At 37.5% G+C, this 24,935-nt stretch overlaps 1 protein-coding gene across 1 annotated transcript in view; it reads left to right on the top strand.

Annotated features, from left to right (window-relative positions):
- Window positions 1-24,935, top strand: part of DNAH12 (dynein axonemal heavy chain 12) — a 246,824-nt gene that overhangs the window by 205,217 nt on the left and 16,672 nt on the right. The window contains exons 64-71 of the mRNA XM_084988686.1: window positions 4,214-4,364; window positions 4,582-4,835; window positions 5,032-5,172; window positions 10,570-10,707; window positions 12,324-12,557; window positions 12,828-13,016; window positions 21,930-22,033; window positions 23,764-23,968. Coding sequence (XP_084844812.1) covers window positions 4,214-4,364; window positions 4,582-4,835; window positions 5,032-5,172; window positions 10,570-10,707; window positions 12,324-12,557; window positions 12,828-13,016; window positions 21,930-22,033; window positions 23,764-23,968 — 1,416 coding nt within the window. The remainder of the gene's footprint in view (window positions 1-4,213; window positions 4,365-4,581; window positions 4,836-5,031; window positions 5,173-10,569; window positions 10,708-12,323; window positions 12,558-12,827; window positions 13,017-21,929; window positions 22,034-23,763; window positions 23,969-24,935) is intronic.

The following is a 24,935-nucleotide window of genomic DNA, read 5'->3' as shown; positions in this document are numbered from 1 at the left end:
TTCACCTAATTCCAGTTACATTACATATAAAACGAAGGTATTGAAAGTAATTGCAATGGCCCCTTCTTTTCTTTATTTTTTTAATATTTTATGTTTTTACTAAAGTTTCAAAAGGAGCATTGTCTAATGCTTCATTCTGTCTCTGAGTAGGTTCAAACAGAAGCCTACATAGTTATGCGACTCCTGAGTATTTCTTGTTACTCTTAACACCCAAAGGTCTTTGTACATTGTTAAAATTTACTTCATTCTTTCCTACTTGATGGTTATCTGTGTGTGTGTGTATATTCCTTTTACTAGAAAATAAGTCCCTTGAAGGTCAAAGCATCGCTTTATTCATTATTTTATCACAAATAGCTTCCCTTGTTCACAGTAAGCTTAGGAAAGAATAGCTCTGAATCTGGGAGACATCTGCCTGTTTGCACTCCACAGAATTGCTCCCTGGATGGCCAGTGAAGATGCTGCTTCAATACCATATGTGGGGAGCCTGTGCTTAAACACCACACTTACCACACTGGAATATGCAGTAATTATCTATGTATTTGGTAGGGTCTCCCACAAGACTCTGAGCTTTTTAAGGTCAAGACCCTTGTCTTATTTTGCTCAATGTTTCTAGGACTTAAAGTAGTACCTGACAGATGGTAGGACATGCCAATAATTGTCTGTGAATTGAATTTAACCTAATTGAATTAAGCCACATTCAATTAAAGATTGTACTAGGATTCTCCATAGAAACAGAACCAACAGTATAGATAGAGATTTTAAAGAATTGGATCATACGATTGTGGAAGCTGGCAAGTCCAAAATCTGCAGGCTGCAGACGCAGGGAAGAGCTAATGTTGCAGCTTGAGTCCATAGGCAGTTTACTGGCAAAGTTCCCTCTTCTTCAGTGGAAACTGGTCTTTTTTCTCTTAAGGCTTTCAACTGACTTAATGAGGCCCACTCACATTATGGAGAGTAATCGACTTTACTCAAAATCTACTGATTTAAATGCTAGTCTTGTCTTTAAAGTTCTTCACTGCAACTTCAAGACTAGTATTTGACCAAATATCTAGATACTGTGCCCTAGCCAAGCTGACACATAAAATTAACCATCACAGAGCCCATCTCCAGGTCTGTTTAAGTCTCCATGATTTCTTCTCTAGAATATCTTACATGAATGATTAAAATATTATAGAAAAGTCTTACAAGTTTTTCTTACATTAAATTACTGGGAAAAGTTATTTTTTCTATAGAAAACTATCATAATTGATTGCAGTTACATCACTTCAGGGAGGATTGCCTTTGGCCAGTGGGTAGAGTATTGCAGAGCAAGCTCTCTGTGTCCTCAGCATCTCTCTTTTCTTAATATGCATACTAGGTAGAAACTATAGGTGGTGTTAATGGTAAAAGAATTCAAAAGATTTCATCATTGCCATGTGAAGTTATTAAATAAAGAAATAAAAAGCTGCTATATCATTGTAAGCGCCTTTTTATTTTATTTATTTATTTACTTTTTTTGTCTTTTTGCCATTTCTTGGGCTCCTCCCGTGGCATATGGAGGTTCCCAGGCTAGGGGTTGAATCAGAGCTGTAGCCACCGGCCTACGCCAGAGCCACAGCAACGCGGGATCCGAGCCACGTCTGCAACCTACACCATAGCTCACGGCAACGCCGGATCGTTAACCCACTGAGCAAGGCCAGGGACCAAACCCGCCACCTCATGGTTCCTAGTAGGATTCGTTAACCACTGAGCCACGACGGGAACTCCTGTAAGCTCATTTTAAAAAACCTTCAGTAGCCTGACAATACCTGTAGAATAATGCAAAAGTACAATTTGGCTGCCTTATTACCTTTGCTAATCAGACCTCTTTTATGCCATTCCCTTTTTATCCCCTCCTTGAAATTCATTCTGTTTAAAACTACAGAATTGCTTACAACTGCACAAATTACTTGTATAGAAGCCTCTCCTTTCTTCCTCCCCATGAATTTCACAGATGTCCCAGGACTGCAGAAGCTTGTGATGATCACTCCTCTCTCCATAAGTTCCTACGGTTTCACTTTAGAAATTCGTTTGGCATTTAGAAGATAATGTCTGATACCTCTTTATACTAATTTTCTGATGCTAATATTGATGAGCAGTATTCTCTTATTTTTAACTACTTTAAATATGATTTGTAAGTCACATGTTCCTTTGGTTTGAAACTGTTACAGTGTTTTGAGTCACATGAATATATGAATACAATGAAAAGTGTACCTCCAGTCTCCAACTCACAGTCATTCAGCATCCTTCCTCTCAGGCAGTTAATTTTATTTGCGTCTTGTTGACATGTAAATGTACATACACATAAATTCTTTTTCCATTTTTTAACACAAATGTTAGCATCCACTCTTTTCCATATTTCTTTTTGCCTATCAGTTCACAAAGAGAGTTCTCTTTCTTTTTTACAGTTCATAGTATTCCATTGTATGTGTATATAATAATTTCTTTAACCAGTTCCTATTGATGGACCTTTACAGTATTTAAAATTATCAATTATTAAAATGACACAATGAATAACCTTATTCAAAAGTCATTTCTCACACATGTAACTATCTCTCAGAATAAAGTTCGAGGAAGAAAATTGCTGTGTCTGTGGATTTGCCCACTATGATTTTATAGATATTTTCAAATTCTCCTCCATTCAAGTTGTACCAGATTAGTCTTCCACAGCAGTGTATGAAAATGTCTTTTTCACCTGCACTTTTGTTCACACAGTGTGTTGTCGCACTTTTGGATCTTTGCCCATCTGTGCAGAGGGTTTGAGGATTCTGAGGCTGATTGAGGTAGCAATAGCACACATGGGTTTTATTGGATGTTGCTTTGACTGGTTGTTTGTTGGGGAGGAAGAAGTCTCTCATAGGAGGAGTCTTTCCAAAGGCTGGGAGTGAGAGAAGGTCTACTACTCCAAAGAAGAGGGGGAGGCAACGGAATTCCTAATGGAGAGGGGACTTGTATGATGTTTAAGTGACATTATTCATCAGCACGATGGCATGAAGTCTCTGGATCAGATCTCTGAAGGGTAGCAGTGGCTTGGGGTCTTTGTACCCTGGGGCTTATCTTTTTATGGCTAGCAGATGTTGGGTGCAAAGTAGGCACATAAAAAATGGCTAGCCCATTTAGGCTATGTTTAAAACAATCAAATGTGTAAAATTTTGAGTTTTGATGCCATTGGGCTTTTGAGTTAACAGGTTTCAGCCTACAATGAAAAATAACCTATGGAGTTCTCTTGCGGTGCAATAGGTTAAGGATCCAGCATTGTCACTGCGGTGGCTCAGATCACTGCTATGGTGTGAAAACTGGCTCAGGAACTTTCACATGCAATGAGCACAGCTAAATTTTTTTAAATAAATTTAAAAAATAAACAATCTAGGGATGAATACATAGAAGCTATCTTTGTCCCATTTGCATAGCAATCTGACAGGTGAAAAATGGTATCTAAGTATAATTCATATTTTTCTTATTTATAAATTCTAAAGTATAGACTAAGCTGCTGTAACATAGAGACCTAAAATACAGTAGCTAAAATAAATAATTGCTCTCTCCTAAGAGCCCAGAGCAAATCCTTGAGGGTTGGCAGGGGAGCTCTGTTCTTGAGATCATCCAGAAATTCAAGTTTCTTCTCCCCATGCTACAGAAGTCTCCTAAAGTCTTGTCCTTGCCAGTTAGATTGAAACTGGCTCATGAATGCCAAATCTGTTGAAGAGGAAAAGAGAGTATTGAAGGCAAACAGCTTCCTTATAAAAATAGGATCTGAAACTCTGTATATAATTTCTCTTTGTATTTCTCTGGCCAAAACTTAGTCACATGGCAATGTCTAGCTGCAAGAAAAGTTGGGGAAATTTGGAGTTCTCTTACCAAAAAGAGACACAGAATGGGGACATTTTGCTATTTCTGCTATACTAAATGAGATTGAGCATCTTTTCTTATATTTAAGATCCATTTCTATTTCATTTTCTAGAAAATATTTATCTTCTTTGCCCATTTTATTTTGGATTATTGGTCTTGTCCTATCAATTTACAGATACTTTTTATGTACTAGGAAAATTAGTGCTTTGTCATAGAGATCATAGATATGCTGCGTGCTTTTCTTATCCTTTAGACTCATAGTTTACTCTTACTGATTTTCAGTAATAATCAAAGTTGTTATGTGAAATAAAAATTACTCCAAAGATTGTATCTTTTCCCTCTTTAACAGATAACTCCAGCTATAACTAATTATGTAACTGACAAACTAGGGAAGAAGTTTGTGGAGCCTCCACCATTTGACTTGACAAAGAGTTACTTGGATTCAAATTGCACCATTCCCTTAATTTTTGTGTTGTCACCAGGAGCAGATCCCATGGCCAGTAAGTGCATATACTGTCAACTTTTAAGAAATTATGCATAAATCATCTTGTTCAATATACATTTCTTAGATGAATGTAAATCAGTTAGTAAATCTGATATTTATAAGGAAAGGTAAGTAGAATTTTCCACAATTAAAATTCCTGCACATTGAAACATAAAGTATATTTTATAATTTTAGAGTAAGCAGTGAAAATATTTTTTTGTGTGTCCTCTTAGGCCTGCTGAAATTTGCAAATGATAAAGCTATGTCTGGAAGTAAATTTCAAGCTATTTCACTGGGACAGGGACAAGGACCAATTGCAACAAAAATGATTAAAGCAGCCACAGAAGAAGGAACTTGGGTTTGCCTGCAGAATTGTCACCTTGCTGTTTCCTGGATGCCCATGTTAGAAAAGATATGTGAAGACTTTACCCCTGAAGTCTGTAACTCATCCTTTAGGCTTTGGCTCACAAGTTACCCATCTCCAAAAGTATGTTTATTTCCTATGGAGTTTAGTACATTTATTTGGTTTTTGTTACATTGGATATCTTAAATGCTTAACCTTCAGAGGTTTTAAAAATATTTCTCTAGTCCTCCCTTATGCTTATTTTTAATCCACTAGTGTATACATTTTTAGGACTTGAGTTAGTTATCTTGAGTAATGCTCGTTGTTTATTTTGTCTCAGTTCCCAGTAACGATTCTACAGAATGGAGTAAAAATGACTAATGAACCTCCTACGGGTCTTCGGCTAAATCTTCTCCAGTCATATCTCACTGATCCAGTTTCTGATCCTCAGTTTTTCAATGGATGCGAGGGAAAGGAACTGGTAATATTCAGCCCCTGGAACTTTTAAAATGTGTTTATAGTGAAAAAATATGAAAATATAAACATTTTATTTAATGTTAAAATTTAGGTATTTCCTAAGAAGATAGAAGTTGCACCTATCTTGTTCATCATTTTATTCCCAAAGGCTTATGTTCTTCTTCCTATGTAGTAGACATTCAACTAAATATTTGTTGAACGAATGAATGTATCTTTGTAAAAAAAAATTTAAACAGTATGTTTGATGAAGTAGCAGTCTATTTTCATATTATTTATTCATTACTTCAACAAATATGTGTGTTAGTTACAAGACATAAGGCAATAAAAATAAAATAGACCTCACTGCCACCAAAAAAAAAAAAAATCTGCCTTCATGGAAATTCTAGTAATACTATTTTGACATATTAATAATGTTTTTCAGTGTATCCATGTAAAAGTTTTTTCACATCATTTTGGGGACATTAGGGGTCTCAATAAATAGCACCCATTTTCTCTGCCCAAATTCATACCAGTTAAGAAACAGAAAAAGTATAAATATATGGGAACCAAATTATAACCTTAATTACTAATACAAACCAGATTGAAAGATGTTGTTTATATCTGTGAACAAATGGATTTAATGTTACTCATCCCGGAATTAAGCAGATTTATCCACCCAGAGGAACAGAGGAAAACTCCAATTATCCACCTGGAGGAAAAGCAGAAAACTTCCTTCTCAGCAGGAAGCTCACTTCTAAGGGAGAAAAGGGGGAAAGCTGAGCAAAGCATATTTGCTTAACTTTTCCCAGATTTACCCATCAGGTAGATGCCCCCTCTCTAGCAGTGAGTACAAGGATGGAGAAAATCCAGGGGTGTTACATTAATTGAAGTTTCCTCACATGGAAGGAAACATCAGTACAAAGGGGAAATCATCCCCTGCCCTCACAAACAGCATATGCCATTTATCATGTTTACTTCTTTGGGCTGGAAAAAGAATGATATTGAAGATAAAGGATTGAATTCTTTGGAAGCCAGCTAGTTTTTCTCTGCTTGATGTTATGTTCTGAGCGCCTCTTGTTCTGATCAATAATTTTGTTTGTAACTCTGGGAGAAAATGGGGATATTTGGTGGTTTTAGCTAGAAAGGGGGCTTAGTAGAATGGAGAAATTGGTTTGGTGTCTGATCCCCATCCAAGATTTGAGTTCCTGTGATTAGAGGAGAGAGAAGCAGAAGCACAGAAGGGAAACTTAAAAAGATTCTTAACATAAGCAGAGCTGCTTTGGGGCTCAGGTGACCCAAATAAAGAATGGTGCTGAGTTGAAGAAACAGTACTTTCCTCCTTCTGTACAACACTGAGCAAGCAACATTAGCATCCCAAGTATTGGGATCTGAGAAACATGCAAAGCTATCATCATTTTTTTTTTCTTTTTAAAAATTTTATTGAAGTATAGTTGTTATACAATGTTATATTAATTTCTACTGTACACCAAAGTCATGTATTTGCATGTATACACATATCCATTCTGCTTCAGATTCTTTTACTATACAGGTTATCACAGAATACTGAGTAGAGTTCCCTGTTCTATACAGCAGGTCCCTGTTAACCATCCATTCCATATACCACAGTATGCATATGCCAGTCCCAAACTCCCAATCCATCCCTCCCACCCTGCCACCTTTCCCACTTGGTAACCATAAATCTGTTTTTGAAGTCTGTGAGTCTGTTTCTGTTTTGTAAGTAAGTTAATTTGTATCATTTTTTAGATTTCACATAAAAGTGATAGCATATGATGTTTGTCTTTCTCTGACTGATTTCATTTAGTATGATAATATCTAGGTCCATCCATGTTGCTGCAAATGGCTTTATTTCATTCTTTTTTATGGCTGAGTAGTATTCCACTGTGTATGTGTACCACATCTTCTTTATGCTTCCATGTCTTTACTATTGTATACAGTGTTGCAATGAACATTGGGGTACATGATCTTTTCAAATTATAGTTTTCTCTGGATATATGCCCAAGAATTGAATTGCTGGATCATATGGTAGTTCTATTTTTAGTTTTTTGAGGAGCCTCCAAACTAATTTTCCTTATTAGTTGTATAAATTCACATTCCAACCAACAGTGGCGGGAATGTAAATTTTCTCCACACCCTCTCTCCAGAATTTATTGTTTGTAGACTTTTTTTTTTTTTTTTTTTTTTTTTTGCTTTTGCTTTTTAGGGCTGCACCCATAGCATATGGACATTCCCAGGCTAGGAGTCTAACCAGAGCTATAGCTGCTGGCCTATACCACAGCCACAGCAATGAGGGATAAGAGCCACGTCTGTGACCTACTCCACAGCTCATGGCCATGCTGGATCCAGACCCATTGAGTGAGGCCAGGGATTGAACCAGCATCCTCATGGATACTAGCTGGATTCGTTCCTGCTGTGCCACAACAGGAACTCTTGTAGACTTTTTGAGGAAGATCATTCTGACTGGCATGTCATGATACCTCATTGTAGTTTTGATTTGCATTTCTGTAATAATTAGTGATGTTGAGTATTTTTCATGTGTGTCATCATTTTTATGATAAATAGTGGTAATGGGTAAGGCTTCATTAAGCAACCTCTCTGGTAGTAAAAACAAATGGGAGCTGGATTAAGAGAAGAAAAAGAATGCAAATGCCGTATGACATTGGTTCTCAATGTGCATCACATTCATCTGGCTGGGCCTCATACCAGAGTTTCCGATTCAGTCAATGTAGGGTAGGGCTTAAAAATTTACAGTTCTAACACATTCCCAGATGATGCTGATATTGATGGTCCTAGAAGCACACTTTGAGAACCATTGCCCTAGGGTTTCTGTAGCTGACTGGTTTGTAGGCATATATAAGACTCTTTTGTAAGTCTATCAGAAATAGCTGAGATATCCTTTAATAAGGCTAACAACTCCCAATAAATATTTCTTGAACCCTTTCTTGGTGCAAGGCATCCTTCTAAGAGCTAGTAATATGGCAATGAACATATAAACATATGAAACACATAAACACATAAAAATCTCTGTCTTTAGAATTTCTGCAGTGGCACAGTGGGTTAGGGATCTATCATCGCTGCAGCTATGGCTTGGATTTGATCCCTGGCCTGGGAACTTACATATTCCAAAAACGACTCTATCTTTGTGGAGCTCGCATTCCAATCAAGGGTAACCTGTGCAAGGCAAACTCAACCATAATCCCCATAAACATAAGGGGCTTGTCAAATTTACAGGTGTCAGTGCTTCACTCCAGAAGATTCTGATTCACTGATTCCAAAGTGGAGCTCAAGAACTGATATAAATAAATAAACGAATAACAAAGGAAAAAATAGCAAAGGAAACCATCAACAAAGTAAAAAGCATCTGGAGTTCTCTCATAGCTCAGCAGGTCACTGCTATGGCTCTGGTTACAGCTATGGCATGGGTTCAGTCCCTGGCCTAGGAACTTCTGCATGCCACAGGCATGGCCAAAAAAATAATTGAAATAAATTTTAAAATTAAAAAAAAATAAAAAGGCAACTTATTAAATGGGAGAAAATATTTGCAATTCATATATCTGAAAAAGGTAAATATTCAAAATATATGAAGAACTCATACAACTCAATAGCAAAAAAATAATAATCCAATTAAAAAATGGGCAGAGGACCTGAGTAAACATTTTTCCAAAAAAACGCAGATGGCCAACAAAAACATAAAAAGATGCTCAGTATCACTAATCATTAGAAAAATGCAAATCAAAATCACTATGACATACCATCTCATACATGTTAGAATGGCTATTATCAAAAACACAAGAAATAACAAGCGTTGGAAAGAATCTGCAGAAAAGGGAGCCCTTGAGCACTGTTGGTAGGAATGGTAAATTGGTACAGCCATTATGGAGAACAGTATGAATGTTCCTCAAAAAATCAGAAACAGAACTACCATATGATCCAGTGGTTCTACTTCTGAGTGTTTATCCAAAGAAAACAAAACACTAACTCAGAAAGATATATGCATCCCCATTTTAATTACAGGGCTATTTATAATAGTTAAGATGTAGAAAAAACCTAAGTGTCCATGAATGAATGGATAAAGAAATCTGTGTGTGTGTGTGTGTGTGTGTGTGTGTGTGTGTGTGTGTGTGGTGTACGTGTGTATATGAATAATGGAATATTATTCAGCCATAAAAAGGAAGGAAATTTTGCCATCTGTGACACCGTGGATGAACCTTGAGGTCATTATGCTAAATTGAATGTGTCAGAGAAAAACAAACACTATATACTCTCTTTTGTATGTGGAATCTTAAAAAACAAACAAAACTCCAACAACAACAACAAAAAACAAGCTCATAGGAACAGAGAACATATTAGTGGGTGCCAAAAGTGAGGGATGGAAGGAATGAGTGAAGGGGTCAAAGGTTAAAAGAAGACTACCTTAGCAAAATTGTCCTAAATACATATAATGCTCTAAGGCAAAAGCCACTCTAAAACAAGCTGCGTAAAGTCCATAAAAATTAATATTTGTGGCAACTAATGGAATTAACTATTGTTATTACTAATCTTTAGCTATGTAAGGAAGATCAAGTGGAGTTAAGCTGTGTGACTGAAAATGTGCAAACACATACACAGAAACTCTGATGATGGTACCAAGCACCAGTTGTTTCCTGCCTGTCAGAGAATTTCTCCTTGATCAGCAGTGAGTCTGATCCAGGCTTTTTTCAAACTATTTCTTCTTCCCTGGCATCTGAGTATGTGAGATTTTGCACACACTCTTTAAAGATGTAGACTCTGTTTCCTACAGCCAACCAGCTTTCCTGAACATAAGCCCTGCTGATTTTCAAAGCCAGACATTCTGGGGGCTTGTCTTCTCAGAGCAGGGCCCTCATGCTAGGAGCCCAGTGTGGGGCACAGACCCTTCACTTCTTGGAGAGGACTTCTGCAATTGTGGTACTCCTCTCAGTTGTGAATTGACAACCCAGGAATGTGGGTTCCTGACCATACTACCTCTCCTATCCACCTATCCTCCTATCCATCTTGTGGTTCTTTATGTCTTTAGTTGTGGGAAATCTTTTCTGATGTCATCAGGTTGTTATCTTAGAGAGTTGCTCTGTAAGTAGTCGTAATATTGGTATTTCAAGGGAGGAAATGAGTTCAGGGTCTTCTTCTGCCATCTTGGTAGGTTACTCCAGCATAACTGCGTTTTAATAAAGTGTAACATTATTGCTTTGTCTAGGTTTGGAGGTTTGGGTTAAGTCATAAGATCAATACTTTCATAGTAAGCATTGTTTTAGAAAGCACATCTTTCTAGATAAAAGTTTGGAGAGATTTGTAATCATATAATCTTTAATGAAAGGTATCACTTCCCTTCATTTTAATGATGAAAATCTGATCAGAATTTTTCTTGTTGCATATTTTTATCTTAAAGGCATGGGAGAAGTTGCTGTTTGGAGTTTGTTTTTTTCATGCTCTTGTGCAAGAAAGAAAGAAATTTGGTCCTCTTGGTTGGAATATTCCATATGGATTTAATGAATCAGACTTACGCATCAGTATTCGACAACTACAGGTAAAATTAGAAAGGAACTAACATTGGTGGAGGATCACTGTGTATATCAGGCCCCAAGCCATTCCTTTTGCTTAGAATAACTTAATTCATTTCTCAACACCACTGATAGTTGGCCTGATAGCAGTAATAATTATAATTTTGGTTTATAAAGAATAATCTCAATCTGGATTTTTCTGCTGCAAATAATGGTAAACCTGATTCAAACTGGCTTAAACTATATGATTATTATGTTTTTTTAATTATTTCATTTTTTTTCCATTATAGTTGGTTTATAGCGTTCTGTCAATTTTCTGCTATACAGCAAAGTGACCCTGTCTCACACACACACACACACACACACACACACACACACACACACACACACACACATTTGACTGTTGCATTTTAGAATGGATAAACAATGAGGAAACTATATCCAATCTCTCATGATAGAACATGGTAGAAGACAATATGAGAAAAAGAATGTATATATGTGTGTGACTGGGACACTTTGCATATAGCAGAAATTGATACAACATTGTAAATCAACTAGACTTTAATAAAGAAATAATGAAACTTTTTATCTCACATAAAAAAGAGGTGCAAAATAACGACAGACTCTGGAGTTGGCTGATTCAACAAAAGTATTGTGATCAAGGACCCTGGTTTTCTTTTTGTAGTGCCCTCCTCAGTGGTAGCTTTATATGGGCCCTCACTATAAACTATTCTTAGCCTCCACTCAGCAATTTTACAAATCTCTTTATCAATCAGTAAAAATAGTAGAAAAAAATGTATTGAACGACTACTGGGTAGGTCACAGAATCAAGATGGCTGGAGAGCCAAGGCATCCAGAGTCATATCCAGGATCATACCATGTCTGATAAGGGCATTCCCTCTACCCTTGCTAAATAGTAGACATCACAGCTCTCATAACTGCCACACAGCCTCTGGTCTACTGCACACTCTCCGATGTGATCAAAGAAAATTCTTTGCTGTTTCTGCTCCTTTGCATACTAAACCTCAGTGCAGTCTAGGATGGGCTCCATCTGAGTTTCCAAGTCCAGGTCACAAGCCTTGGCTTTAGCCATGAGGGAGGCTGAGAAAATGAGTGGTCGGTGTTTTCAGTTTCTATAGACTTACAATGTGCAACATTGAGATGGTCAGCAGCCCCTCTTAAAAGGAAAAAAGAATAAATATCCTCTATAAATTCCTACTAAATCAGACTTTGAACTAAGCAGATTATTTGCATGAATTCTAACCCTCATGGCAACCCAGTAAGGTAGGTATTGTCCTTATTTCGGAGAAAATCAAAACTAAGAAGTAATTTTGCCCACTGAGATAGTTGATTTCAGATCTGTCCAACTACAATACTTTCCCCATTATTTCTGTCATGTTTTACCAGATATACTAATTCAGCTAGACAACCATGGAATATTGTATTTTTCAGCTTCTTTTGCTGTGATAAGGGCCTTTAAGATATGGCCCTTCAAAATAACCCATGATGATAATTCTTCCAACTCCACATCTATGTGTATCATTTGATAGATGATTGATAGATAGGTATTTAAGGCCATCTTAAAATGGAAACAAAATGAAAAACAAAGTTTTTTCTCATTTAATTTTTTCCTTTGTTTCAGTTGTTTATAAATGAATATGATACAATTCCATTTGAAGCTATCTCTTACCTGACTGGAGAGTGTAACTATGGAGGAAGAGTAACAGATGATTGGGACAGACGTCTCCTCTTAACCATGCTGGCTGACTTTTATAACCCACACATAATTGAAAACTCTCATTATAAGTTTTCTCCTAGTGGAAACTATTTTGCACCTCCCAAAGGCACTTATAATGACTACATTGAATTCATTAAGGTAACTGATGTCACTGAAAATAGGGTTAGATTCCAGTGTGATTTTTCTAAAAAGCAAATAGTGAATCATTCCCCCCTAATGCATAGGATTAAACAAGTATTATGGTTCAATCAAGCCAATATATTTGTTACTAGTCTTACTAGAAATTGGAAAAGTTTGATGCCTTGGATGTTTAGCTGATTTTTAATCCTTTTTGGTCTACACATGTTTGCCTTGTAAATTAACGTATCCAGTGAAAATATGTTGCTTGTTGAATCTGTTTTCTGATAGAAACTTCCATTTATTCAACACCCTGAAATATTTGGATTACATGAAAATGTTGATATATCCAAAGATCTTCAACAAACAAAAATCCTCTTTGAGTCCTTGCTCCTTACCCAAGGAGGCATCAAACAGACAGGATCTTCAGGAAGTGCTGACCAGATTCTATTACAAATTACCAAAGATATTCTCAATAAGGTAATGTTTATCTTAAGATATGTTACTTATAGTGTAAATCAAAATGGCACTGAGATGTCAATCTAAAAATTCCATTTAGTAACATTACGATCTTCATTGAGGTACTTTGCCTTTCTTAACATTAGTTTCCAAATCTGTAAAGTGGTGATCATAGTACCAACTGTATAAGGTTTTTGTGAACATTAAGGAGATCATTAATTTAAAGTGCTCAGAGTTCCCATCATGGCGCAGCAGAAATGAATCTAACTAGGAATCACGAGGTTGCGGGTTCGATCCCTAGCCTCACTCAGTAGGTTAAGGATCCGGCATTGCCATGACCTGTGACAGACATGAGGTCACAGACATGGATCAGATCCCACATTGCTGTGGCTGTGGTGTAGGCCAGCGGCTATAGCTCTGATTCAGCTCCTAGCCTGGGAACCTCCATATGCTGCAGGTGTGGCCCTAAAAAGCAAAAAAAAAAAGAAGAAGAAGAAGAAGAAAAATAAAGTACTCTGCATAATGCCTGGCAAATAGGAAGGTCTTTCTTTTTTTTTTTTTAAGTTTACATCCTTTATTTCACTTTTTAAAAATTTTTATTACTCAATTTATCATGTCTTTAGTTATATAATGATCATAACAACCCAATTTCACAGGATTTCCATCCCATAACCCAAGCACATCTCTCCACCCCCCAAACTGTCTCCTCCAGAGACCGTAAGTTTTTCAATGTCTGTGAGTCAGCATCTGTTCTGCAAAGAAGTTCAGTCTGTCCTTTTTTCAGATTCCACATGTCAGTGAAAGCATTTGATTTTGGTGTCTCATTGTATGGCTGACTTCACTTAGTATGATGATTTCTAGGTCCATCCATGTTGCTAAAAATGCCAGTATTTCGTTCCTTTTAATGGCTGAGTAATATTCCATTGTGTACATGTACCACATCTTCTTGATCCACTCATTTGTTGATGGACATTTAGGTTGTTTCCATGTCTTGGCTATTGCAAATAGTGCTGCAATGAACATTGGAGTACATGTGTCTTTGTGAGTCGTGGTTTTCTCTGGATAGATGCCCAGAAGTAGGATTGCTAGATCAAATGGTAGTTCTATTTTTAGTTTTCTGAGGAATCTCCATCCTGTTTTCCACAGTGGTTGCACCAATGTACAATCCCACCAACAGTGTACTAGGGTTCCTTTTTCTCCACACCCTCTCCAGCATTTATTGTTTGTAGACTTTTTGATGATGGCCATTCTGGCTGGGGTAAGGTGGTACCTCATAGTGGTTTTGATTTGCATTTCTCTAATAATGAGTGATGTTGAACCTCTTTTCATATGTTTTTTGGCCATCTGTATGTCTTCTTTGGAGAACTGTCTGTTTAGATCTTCTGCCCATTTTTTGATGGGGTTGTTTGTTTTATTGGTATGGAGCTACAGAAGGTGTTTATAAACTTTGGAGATGAATCCCTTGTCAGTGGATTCACTTGCAAAGATTTTCTCCCATTCTGTGGGTTGTCTTTTCATTTTGTTTAGGGTTTCCTTTGCTGTGCAGAAACTTTTAAATTTGATTAGGTCCCATTTGTTTATTTTTGTTTTTACGGTCATTACTCTAAGAGGTGGATCTGAGAAGATGTTGCTGTCGTTTATGTCAGAGAGTGTTTGGCCTATGTTTTCCTCTAAGAGTTTTATAGTGTCTGGTCTTATATCTAGGTCTTTAATCCATTTGGAGTTTATTTTTGTGTATGGTGTTAGGGAGTGTTCTCATTTCATTCTTTTCCATGTGGCTGTCCAGTTTTCCCAGCACCACTTGTTGAACAAGCTGTCCTTTCTCCATTGTATATTCTTGTCTCCTTTGTCATAGATTAGTTGGCTGTAGGTGCATGGGTTCAATTCTGGACTTTCTATCCTGTTCCACTGATTAATATTTCTGTTTTTGTGCCTGTACCATATGGTTTTGATGATTTTTGCTTCATAGTACAGTCTGAAGTCCGGGAGCCTGATTCCTCCAGCTCCATTTTTCTTTTTCAGGATGTTTTTGGCTATTCTGGGTCTTTTGTGCTTTCAAACAAACTTTAAAACATTTTGTTCAAGTACTGTGAAAAATGTCCTTGGTAATTTGATGGGGATTGCATTGAATCTGTATATTGCCTTAGGTAGTATAGTCATTTTGATAATATTGACTCTTCCAATCCATCTATATATATATATATCTTTCCATCTATTTGTGTCATCTTTGATTTTTTTTCATCAGTGTCTTACAGTTTTCAGGGTACAGGTCTTTTGTCTCTTTAGGTAGGTTTACTCCTAGGTATCTCATTCTTTTGGATGCTGTGGTAAACGGGATTACTTCCCTAATTTCTCTTTCTGCTCTTTCATTGTTAGTGTATAGAAATGCCGTCGATTTATGTGTATTAATTTTGTATCCTGTGACTTTGCCAAATTCGTGGATGAGCTCTAACAGTTTTCTGGTAGAGTCTTTAGGATTCTGTAGGTATAGTATCATGTCATCTGCAAATAGTGATAGTTTTACCTCTTCCTTTCCAATTTGGATTCCTTTTATTTCTTTCACTTCTCTGATTGCTGTGGCTAGGACTTCCAAAACTATTGAAGAGTAGTGGCAAGAGCGAACATCCTTGTCTTGTTCCTGATCTCAGCGATAATTCTTTCAGCTTTTCACCATTGAGAATGATGTTTGCTCTGGGTTTGTCATATATGGCCTTTATTATGTTGAGGTAGGTTCCCTCTATGTCCACTTTCTGAAGGGTTTTTATCAGAAATGGGTGTTGGATTTTGTCAAAGGCTTGTTCTGCATCTATTGAGAGGATCATATGGTTTTTATTCTTCAGTTTGTTAATGTGGTGTATAGCACTGATTGATTTGCTAATATTGAAGAATCCTTGCATCCCTGGGATAAATCCCACTTGATCATGATGTACAATCCTTTTACTGTATTGTTGGATGTGGTTTGCTAGTATTTTGTTGAGGATTTTTGCATCTATGTTCATCAGTGAAATAGGCCTGTAGTTTTCTTTTTTTGTGGTATCTTTGTCTGGTTTTCGTATCAGGGTGATGGTGGCCTCATAGAATGAGTTTGGGAGAATCACTTCCACTGCAATTTTTTGAAATAGTTTCAGAAGGATAGGTGTTAGCTCTTCTTTAAATGTTTGATAGAATTCTCCTGTGAAGCCATCTGGTCCTGGAATTTTGTTTGTTGGAAGTTTTTTAATCACAGTTTCAATTTCAGTTCTTGTGTTTGGTCCACTCATCTTTTCTATTTCTTCTTGGTTTAGTCTTGGAAGATTGTACTTTTCTAAGAATTTGTCCATTTCTTCTAGGTTTTCTGTTTTATTGGCACATAGTTGCATATAGTAGTCTCATGAGGCTTTGTATTTCCGTGATGTGCGTTGTTACTTCTCCTATTTCATTTCTAATTTTATTGATTTGAGTCCTCCCTCTTTTTTGCTTTATAAGTCTGGCTAAGGGTTTATCAATTTTGTTGATCTTTTCAAAGAACCAGCTTTTTGTTTCATTGATCTTTTCTATGGTTTTCTTTGTTTCTATTTCATTGATTTCTGCTCTGATCTTTATGATTTCTTTCCTTCTACTAACTTTAAGTCTTGTCTGTTCTTCCCTCTCGAGCTGTTTTAGATGTAAAGTTAGCTTGTTTATTTGAGTTTTTTCTTGTTTCCTGAGGTGGGCTTGTATTGCTGTAAACTTTCCTCTTAGAATGCCTTTGCTGCATCCCATAGGCTTTGGAGTGTCGTATCTTTGTTGTCATTTGCTTCTAGGTGTTTTTTAATTTCCTCTTTGATTTCTTCAGTGATCCATTGGTTGTTTAGTTGCATGCTGTTTAGTCTCCACATGTTTGTGTTTTTTGCAGATTTTTGCTTTTTGTTGATTTCCAGTCATATGGCATTGTGGTTGGAAAAGATGCTTGATATGATTTCGACTTTCTGAAAGTTACCGAGGTTGGATTTGTAGCCCAGGATGTGATCAATCTTAGAGAATGTTCCATGTACACTTGAGAAGAATGTGTATTCTGTTGCTTTTGGATGGAATGTCCTATAAGTATCTATTAAGTCCATCTGTTTTAGTGTATCATTCAGGGCCTGTGTTTCCTTATTGATTTTCTGTCTGGTTGATCTGTCCATTGCTGTAAGTGGGGTGTTAAAGTCCCCCAACTATTATTGTGTTATTGTTGATTTGTCCTTTTAAGGTTGTAAGCAGTTGCCTTATATATTGTGGTGAACCTAGGTTGGGTGTGTAGATGTTTAAAATTGTTGTATCTTCTTCTTGGATTGATCCTTTGATTATTATGTAATGACCTTCTTTGTCCCTTAAAATATTCCTCATTTTAAAGTCTATTTTGTCTGTTATGAGTATTGCTACTCTAGCTTTCTTTTGATTATCATTAGCATGAAGAATTTTCTTCCATCTTCTCACTTTCAATTTGTATGTGTCCCTAGAAGTGAAGTGGGTCTCTTGAAGACAGCATATATATAGATCTTGTTTTTGTATCCATTCAGCCAGTCTGTGTCTTTTGGTTGGGGTGTTTGGTCCACTAACATTTAAGGTAATTATTGATATGTATGTTCTTATTGCCATTTTATTAATTGCTTTGGGTTTTTTTGTTGTTGTTGTTGCTCTTTTTTCTACCCTTCTTCTCTTGTTCTCTCCTCTTCTGGTTTGATGACTATCTTTAGTGTTGTATTTGCATTGATTTTTCTTTGTTTGTGTAAAAATCAGTTGTAGATTTTTGGTTTGCAGTTTTTCTGAAGTTTTGATGTAAGTGTCTATGTGTATAAGAGATTGTTTTAAGTTGTTGTTCTCTTAATTGCAAGTGCATCTCCAGTATCCTGCATTTGTACCCACCTCTTCTCATGATTTCTGATTTTGGTGGTATAATTGTGCATGGATGATTTCATATCTTTACTGTATATATACCTTTAATGGTGAGCCTTGTCATTTGTGGTATTTTTGTTTCCTGTTGCTGTCTTTTCTTTTCTGCCCAGAGAAGTTAATTTAGTATTTGTTGTAAGGCTGGTTTAGTGGTGCTGAATTCTCTTAGCTTTTGCTTATCTGTGAAGCTTTTCATTTCTCCTTCAAATCTGAATGAGAGCCTTGCTTTCAGTAATCTTGGTTGGAGGTTTTTTCCTTTCATCGGGTTAAGTATATCATGCCACTCCCTTCTGGACTGCAGGGTTTCTGCTGAAAAATCTGCCAATAACCTTATTGGGGTTCCCTTGTATGTTATTTCTTTCTTTTCCCTAGCTGCTTTCAAGATTTTCTCTTTGTCTTTAATTTTGGTTAGTTTGATTAATATGTATCTCAGTGTATTCCTCCTTGGGTTTATTTTATATGATACTCCTTGAGCTTCCTGGATTTGAGTGAGTGGTTCCTTTCCCATGTTAGGAACGTTTTAGGCTGTTATCTCTTGGAATATTTTTTCTGTCCCCTTCTCTCTCTCTTCTCCTTCTGGCACCCCTATAATACAGATGTTGATGCGTTTCACGTTGTCCCAGAGTTCTCTGAGACTCTCTTCATTTGTTTTTAGTCTTTTTTCTCTTTTCTGTTCTGCATCCGTAATTTCCACTAATGTGTCCTCCACCTCACTTATTCATTCTTATGCCTCCTGTATTCTGCTGTTAGCTGCTTCTAGTGAATTTTTTATTTCAGTTATTATATTTTACATGTCTTCTTATTTAAGTTTTATATCTTGTATCTGTTTGCTCAGTGTTTCCTGTAAGTTATCCATCTTTGCCTCCAGTTTATTTCCAATGTCTTGTATCATCTTCAGCATCAACAGTCTAAAGTCTTTTTCCTGGAGGCTAAGAATCTCCTGATCACTTAGCTGATTTTCTGGGGCTTTTCCTTTCTCCCTCTTCTGAGTTATAGTTCTCTGTCTTTTCATTTTTATAGGTTTTTGGTGTGGTGACCTTTTTACAGATAATAGAGTTGTAGCCTCTCTTCCTTCTGGTGTCTGCCCCCCTGTGGCTGAGGTCGGTATAGGGGCTTGCTGTAGGCTTCCTGATGGGAGGGACTGATGCCTGTCCACTGGTAGGTGGAGCAGATTCTAATCCCTCTGTTGAGTGGGGCTTAGTCTCTGGATGGGATTAGAGGCAGCAGCTGTGTGCCTGAGGGGTCTTTAGGTAGCCTGTTTACTGAGGGGCAGGGCTGTGACCCCACCTGCCTTGTTGTTTGCCCTGGGGCTTCTCAGCAACTGACTGACCAGTGGGGCCATATTTTCCAAAATGACCACCTCCAGAGAAAGACACACTGCTGAATATTCCCAAGAGCTTTGCTTTCAATGTATTTCCCTCACAACAAGCCACATTCACCCCTTCTTTCCCAGGATGTCCTCCAAGAACTGCAGTCAGGTTCAACCCAGATTCCTATGGAGAGTTTGCTTTGCCCTGGGACCCAGTGCACGTGAAAGTCTGTGTGTGCCTTTTAAGAATAGCGTCTCCGTTTCCCCCAGTCCTGTGGAGCTCCTTCACACAAGCCCCACTGGCCTTCAATGCCAGATGCTCCAGGGGCTCTTTCTCCCAGTGCCAGATCCCCTCACGTGAGAGTTTGATGTGTGGCTCAGAAGTCTCACTCCTGTAGGTGAGTCTCTTTGAGCCAGTTAGTTTTCAGTCTGTGGAGCGTCCCACCCGGGAGGTATGTGGTTGTTTATATCATATAATCACTCCTCCTACCTCTTGATGTGGCCTCCTCTTTGTCTTCTGGAGTACGATATCTTTTTTTTTTTTTTTTTTTTTTTTTGCCATTTCTTGGGCCGCTCCCTTGGGATATGGAGGTTCCCAGGCTAGGGGTTTAATCGGAGCTGTAGCCACTGGGCTACACCAGAGACACAGCAACGTGGGATCCGAGCTGTGTCTGCAGCCTACACCACAGCTCACTGCAATGCCAGATCCTTAACCCACTGAGCAAGGCCTGAGATCGAACCCACAACGAGTTGGACTCATTAACCACTGCTCCACGATGGGAACTCCTGGAGTAGGATATCTTTTTTAAGGTTTTTTGTCCATTTGGGTGAAGATTTCTCAGCCTTTAGTTGTGAATTTTGTTGTTTTCAGGATAGAAGTTGAGCTCCAGTCCTACTATTCCGCCATCTTAATCCCATCTCCCGATAGGAAGGTCTTAGTACCTATAGTTGTGGATAATTTACTGAATTCATGATTTATTAGCATTTCTAAATAAAGCTAGTGGACCTACTTTTTGTTTTTTGGGGGGTTTTTTTGTTTGGTTTTTTTTTTTTTTGTCTTTTGTGTTGATAGGGCCAAGCTCGTGGCATATGAAAGTTCCCAGGCTAGGGGTGTAATTGGAGCTGTTCTCGCTGACCTCTGCCACAGCCACAGCAATGCTGGATCCAAGCTGCATCTGCAACCTACACTACAGCTCACGGTAATGCCAGATCCTTAACCCACTAAGCGAGACTGGGGATCGAAACTACATCCTCATGGTTCCTAGTTGGATTCATTTCTACTGCGCCATGACAGAAACTTCGGACCTACTTTTTTAAAATGGAGGAAATGGTCTGAGCTTGCTGTTTCAAGAAGGGAATGTTTTTTAATCTATACCTGCAGAAGAGAGTAGGCACAAGGAGATAAGATCAACACCATATTAGCTGCTCTGGCTTATTTCCCATACCACAGCCCAATGTACTTAGCCCTTTGGTAAAGTGGTATGATATTATTCTCCATTCTCACTTTTTTCCATGACTTAAATTCAATAAAGAACTACTAAGGAGTTTATGGTCCTATGCACAGATCTTCACAAGTCCCCTTTAGGATAAATACTGTAATTATCCCCATATTTCGTGTTAGGCACTCTAACAGAACAGAACCTGACTCCCTACTCCCATCTGCCTTGGAAGCCCCTGGATGGCACCTACTCTACCAGTTGATAGCCTTACCTACCCTACTCCTTAAGAAGAGCCTACTCACCTTAGCCTGGCAGTGGCCTTTGGAGAAGGGAGCAATACTTCCTGCTACCCTGAGTGAAAGCAGGGGCAGCCTAGTCTCCTCCAACCTCTACTGGAATGCTGCTTCTTCCATTTGCTTCTTCTCGCCCTTAGCCCCTTTCTGCTTGTATGGTTTATCTCTGAGGAGAAACGTTCTTGCTCTTCCAGTTTGGTAGCTCTTAGGAGATCTCTAGCAGGAAGTCACCTGGCAGAGGCATATGGGACTTAATTGAGGGAAAATGCTTGTGCTGAGCCAAAGGTGCCTTGAGTGACACCACCTTGTGTGACTTAGAAGAATTCTTTTGTACCACCAAATGACTGGGGACAGTCTGTACAGCTCAACTTTCTTAGTTTTAGTCTTCCCTAACAAGGAAGCTCTTTTGCCCCTATAAGAGTATAAATTCCAGTGTCTTGGGGTTTGATCATTGGCCCCAAAGTCTCTTTCATCACTTGACTCAAGAATCTCTGAAATGTCTCATCAAATCAGACACCCGTTGACCTTCTCTCTCCCTGTGCCCTGGAACCTTGCTACAAATAGCAAGGCTATTTGGAGCCAGCAGAAAATTTATTGGAAATAAATACAAAGGTTATGAAATGGTAAATCGGTTTTGTTAATGAAAAATAAGATTCAATTTTGTTTTCAGAAACATGTTATCTTCTACAAAGCACTATCTCCTGTAGTAAAGAGCATGGGCCTTGGTATTAGAGACCTATGAATTTAAACAGACCACTTTTGGACTCTGTATCCTTGGGTATTTACTTAAACTCTCTGTACTTGAATGTTCTCATCTGTAAAATGGAGGTAATAATAGCCACCTAAGAGTGTATGGTAAGAATTACATGAGATAATGTTTGGAAAACAGCATAATTCTTGGCACATAGTAATTGCCCAATGTTAGCTATTGTTGATATTATTGCTGAATGAAGCTATTCATTTTGAGAGTAATATGTGATGTTCAAATCTATTCTCTTAGCTACCAAATGATTTTGACATTGAATCAGCTCTACTCAAGTATCCCGTGAGATATGAAGAGAGCATGAATACTGTATTAGTACAAGAAATGGAAAGATTTAACAAGTAAGGAGCTCTTTACCAAGGGATTCAGAAGGCTACAACCAAAGTTGATGAAAAGATACACTGGTATTCAATTAAAAATTTAAGAAAAAAATGATCAAAACCTGGCATTTCATTAAAAGTTTTCTCCTTTTTTTTTTTTTTTTTTTTTGTTTTTTTGCCTTTTCTAGGGCCGCTCCCGTGGCATATGGAGGTTCCCAGGCTAGGTGTCTAATTGGAGCTGTAGCCACCGGCCCATGCCAGAGCCACAGCAACACACAATCTGAGCCGCGTCTGCAACCTACACCAGAGCTCATGGCAACACGGGATCCTTAACCCACTGAGCAAGGCCAGGGATTGAACCCGCAACCTCATGGTTCTTAGTCAGATTTGTTAACCACTGAACCACGACAGGAACTCCAGTTTTCTACTTTTTTAAAGTTGCTTAATCTTCTGCCCCAGAAGGGAGAGTGTCCTTTATAATGTAAAAATCATGATGAAAAAGAAATCTGCTTTTACTTGCTAAAAATATTCATTAATCATAATTTCTCACCCATCCATTGCTCTTCTCCTCAGGAACCAAATATGGATTGAGCCTTATCTAGGCCTATGTAGTTACATCTTTCATCCTTTTTCTGCCACTAACATATATATACCCCCCCTTCCTGAATCAAATCTGGATTGATTAGGTACTCTAAAATAACAAACAAATTATTTGCTTTGATTTTTAAATTGAATTTTTTGCAGTTCAATATTGGCCTAAAGAATGGAAAATTGTTTTAGTTATGAATTTTCTCATGTTTCCAAGTTTATCTCAGCTTCCAGATTTGCTGTCGTTTTAAAATAAAACATATTAAATCACTATAATGCCTTAATTAATTTGGTATTTCTTAAAAAAAGATCATGTATATTTATATATAATAACATACCGTTTTTCAGTTGCTTAGGCTTCTAGCCTAAAACCCTCATTTCAGATGTATTTATGGTGTTCTTAGCAGTCTGGGCCTAAGTGGGAAACAAAGTATTTGCAAGTATATAAATGAATACACACTTTATGTTTTAATACAGCATTTCTCAAGTTCCAGCCATTGCATATTACCTTTATAACTTTTTTATATTTGCATTATCATTCATTATTTATTTATTATTTGCATTATCACCTATAACATTATTTACCTAATAGTTTTCGTTAAATCATTCTCTGTTTAAATTAGCCTTGTCTTAAGCAATCATACCCAAAAGGCCGTGATTTTGATATGCTAGTTATATTATTTTCTATATTTAAAATATATATATATAGTAATTAAAATGAATGGAGTTCCCGTCGTGGCTCAGTGATTAACGAATATGACTAGAAACCATGAGGTTGTGGGTTCGATCCCTGGCCTTGCTCAGTGGGTTAAGGATCCGATATTGCCGTGAGCTGTGGTATAGATTGCAGATGCAGCCGGGATCCCGAGCTGCTGTGGCTCTGGTGTAGGCCGGCGGCTACAGCTCCAATTAGACTACTAGCCTGGGAACCTCCATATGCCACAGGAGCAGCCCTAAAAATGGCAAAAAGAAAAAAAAATTAAAATGAATATTCATCCAAGTATCACCTAAATTTACCTTTCATTATCAAGTGGGAGGGGATCACATTTTGGGAAATACTCACAGAAAGCTATGAATGGTATCCTGATATTTCTTCTTCTGGAAAGACTGTATGTTTATTTTTGCTATCATATATATTGATGACACAATTTCTTTCCTTGCAGTTTAATTAAAACTATACGCAACACTCTACGAGACCTTGAAAAAGCTATTAAGGGCGTTGTCGTAATGGACTCTGCATTGGAGGCACTCTCTGGAAGTCTGCTTGTTGGAAAGGTTCCAGAAATGTGGGCCCAACGATCATACCCAAGTCTCAAACCCCTAGGAAGTTACATCACAGATTTTCTAGCCCGGTTGAACTTTTTACAGGTTAAAAATTATGTATAATATATATTATTTTTCTGGGTAACGGAAGAGATATCAGAAATTAGCTGTGGTCACTTGAATGTCTCTGAGTTGGATGAAATGGATTAGTAGTTTCAGGGTAATCTAACTAAAATTTTAGAATAATGAAAATTGCATGTTTCAAAGTGCTAAATAGAAATTTTTAATTTTATTTTACCCAAACCCATGTAGTAATGACATTTACATTTTTGAAGATTCTCTTTGTGGTATCTGAGACTACAACTTGGTCTCGTGATTTTAATATCGATGGTAAATCACAAAAAGAGCCTGAGGCCTAGATTTATCAATAATTGGTCATTATCTAAAAATCAGTGCTTATCTCTTACTTCATAAAACCAGGGAAAATAGGGGTGCTTTGAAATCTCCAAACTCCTCACCCCTCAAACACACACGTGACGGATACATAAGGCAGCACACTATTTTTCCTCCCCAGTTCCTTGGCTTGCTCCCATCCTATGGTTGATAGTTATGTGAGGGTAGTGTATGGGGAGAGCTCCAAAAAATACATTTGGAAAATTCACATAGGTATTTTACTTGTTTCACCATAGAAGCTAATGATAAAATAGCTATACTGTTGAAGATGTGCAGATGCTTTCTTATGCATCCCTTTTTAATTTTTGCCAATCTGTTAGGTCAATCATACCTTATTGTTTCAATTTGAGTTTCTTTGGTTAATAGTGAGTCTATGCCTCTTTTGGTATGTGTGCTTGCAGTTTGTATTTTCTCCCATGAATTGCCTATTCATCTCCTGGGCCAATTTTTCTTTGGACTGTTTTTGTTTGTTTTTTATATAAGTTTTAAAGGTTACTTTGCATCTACAGTTGTTACAAGGTATTGGCCATATTCCCTGTGTAGTACAATACATCCTTGAGCCTATCTCATACTCAATAGTTTGTACCTTTCATTCCCCATCCCTATATTGACCCCTACA

This window comes from Sus scrofa, chromosome 13, assembly GCF_054392235.1.
Source record: "Sus scrofa isolate SSC_HxYL_T2T_F1_AM1 chromosome 13, Sscrofa_HxYL_maternal_Yorkshire_Landrace_v2.0, whole genome shotgun sequence".
Taxonomy (NCBI): Eukaryota; Metazoa; Chordata; class Mammalia; order Artiodactyla; family Suidae; genus Sus; species Sus scrofa.
Note: the sequence above shows the minus strand (reverse complement) of the source record. Positions and strands in the feature narration are given on the sequence as shown.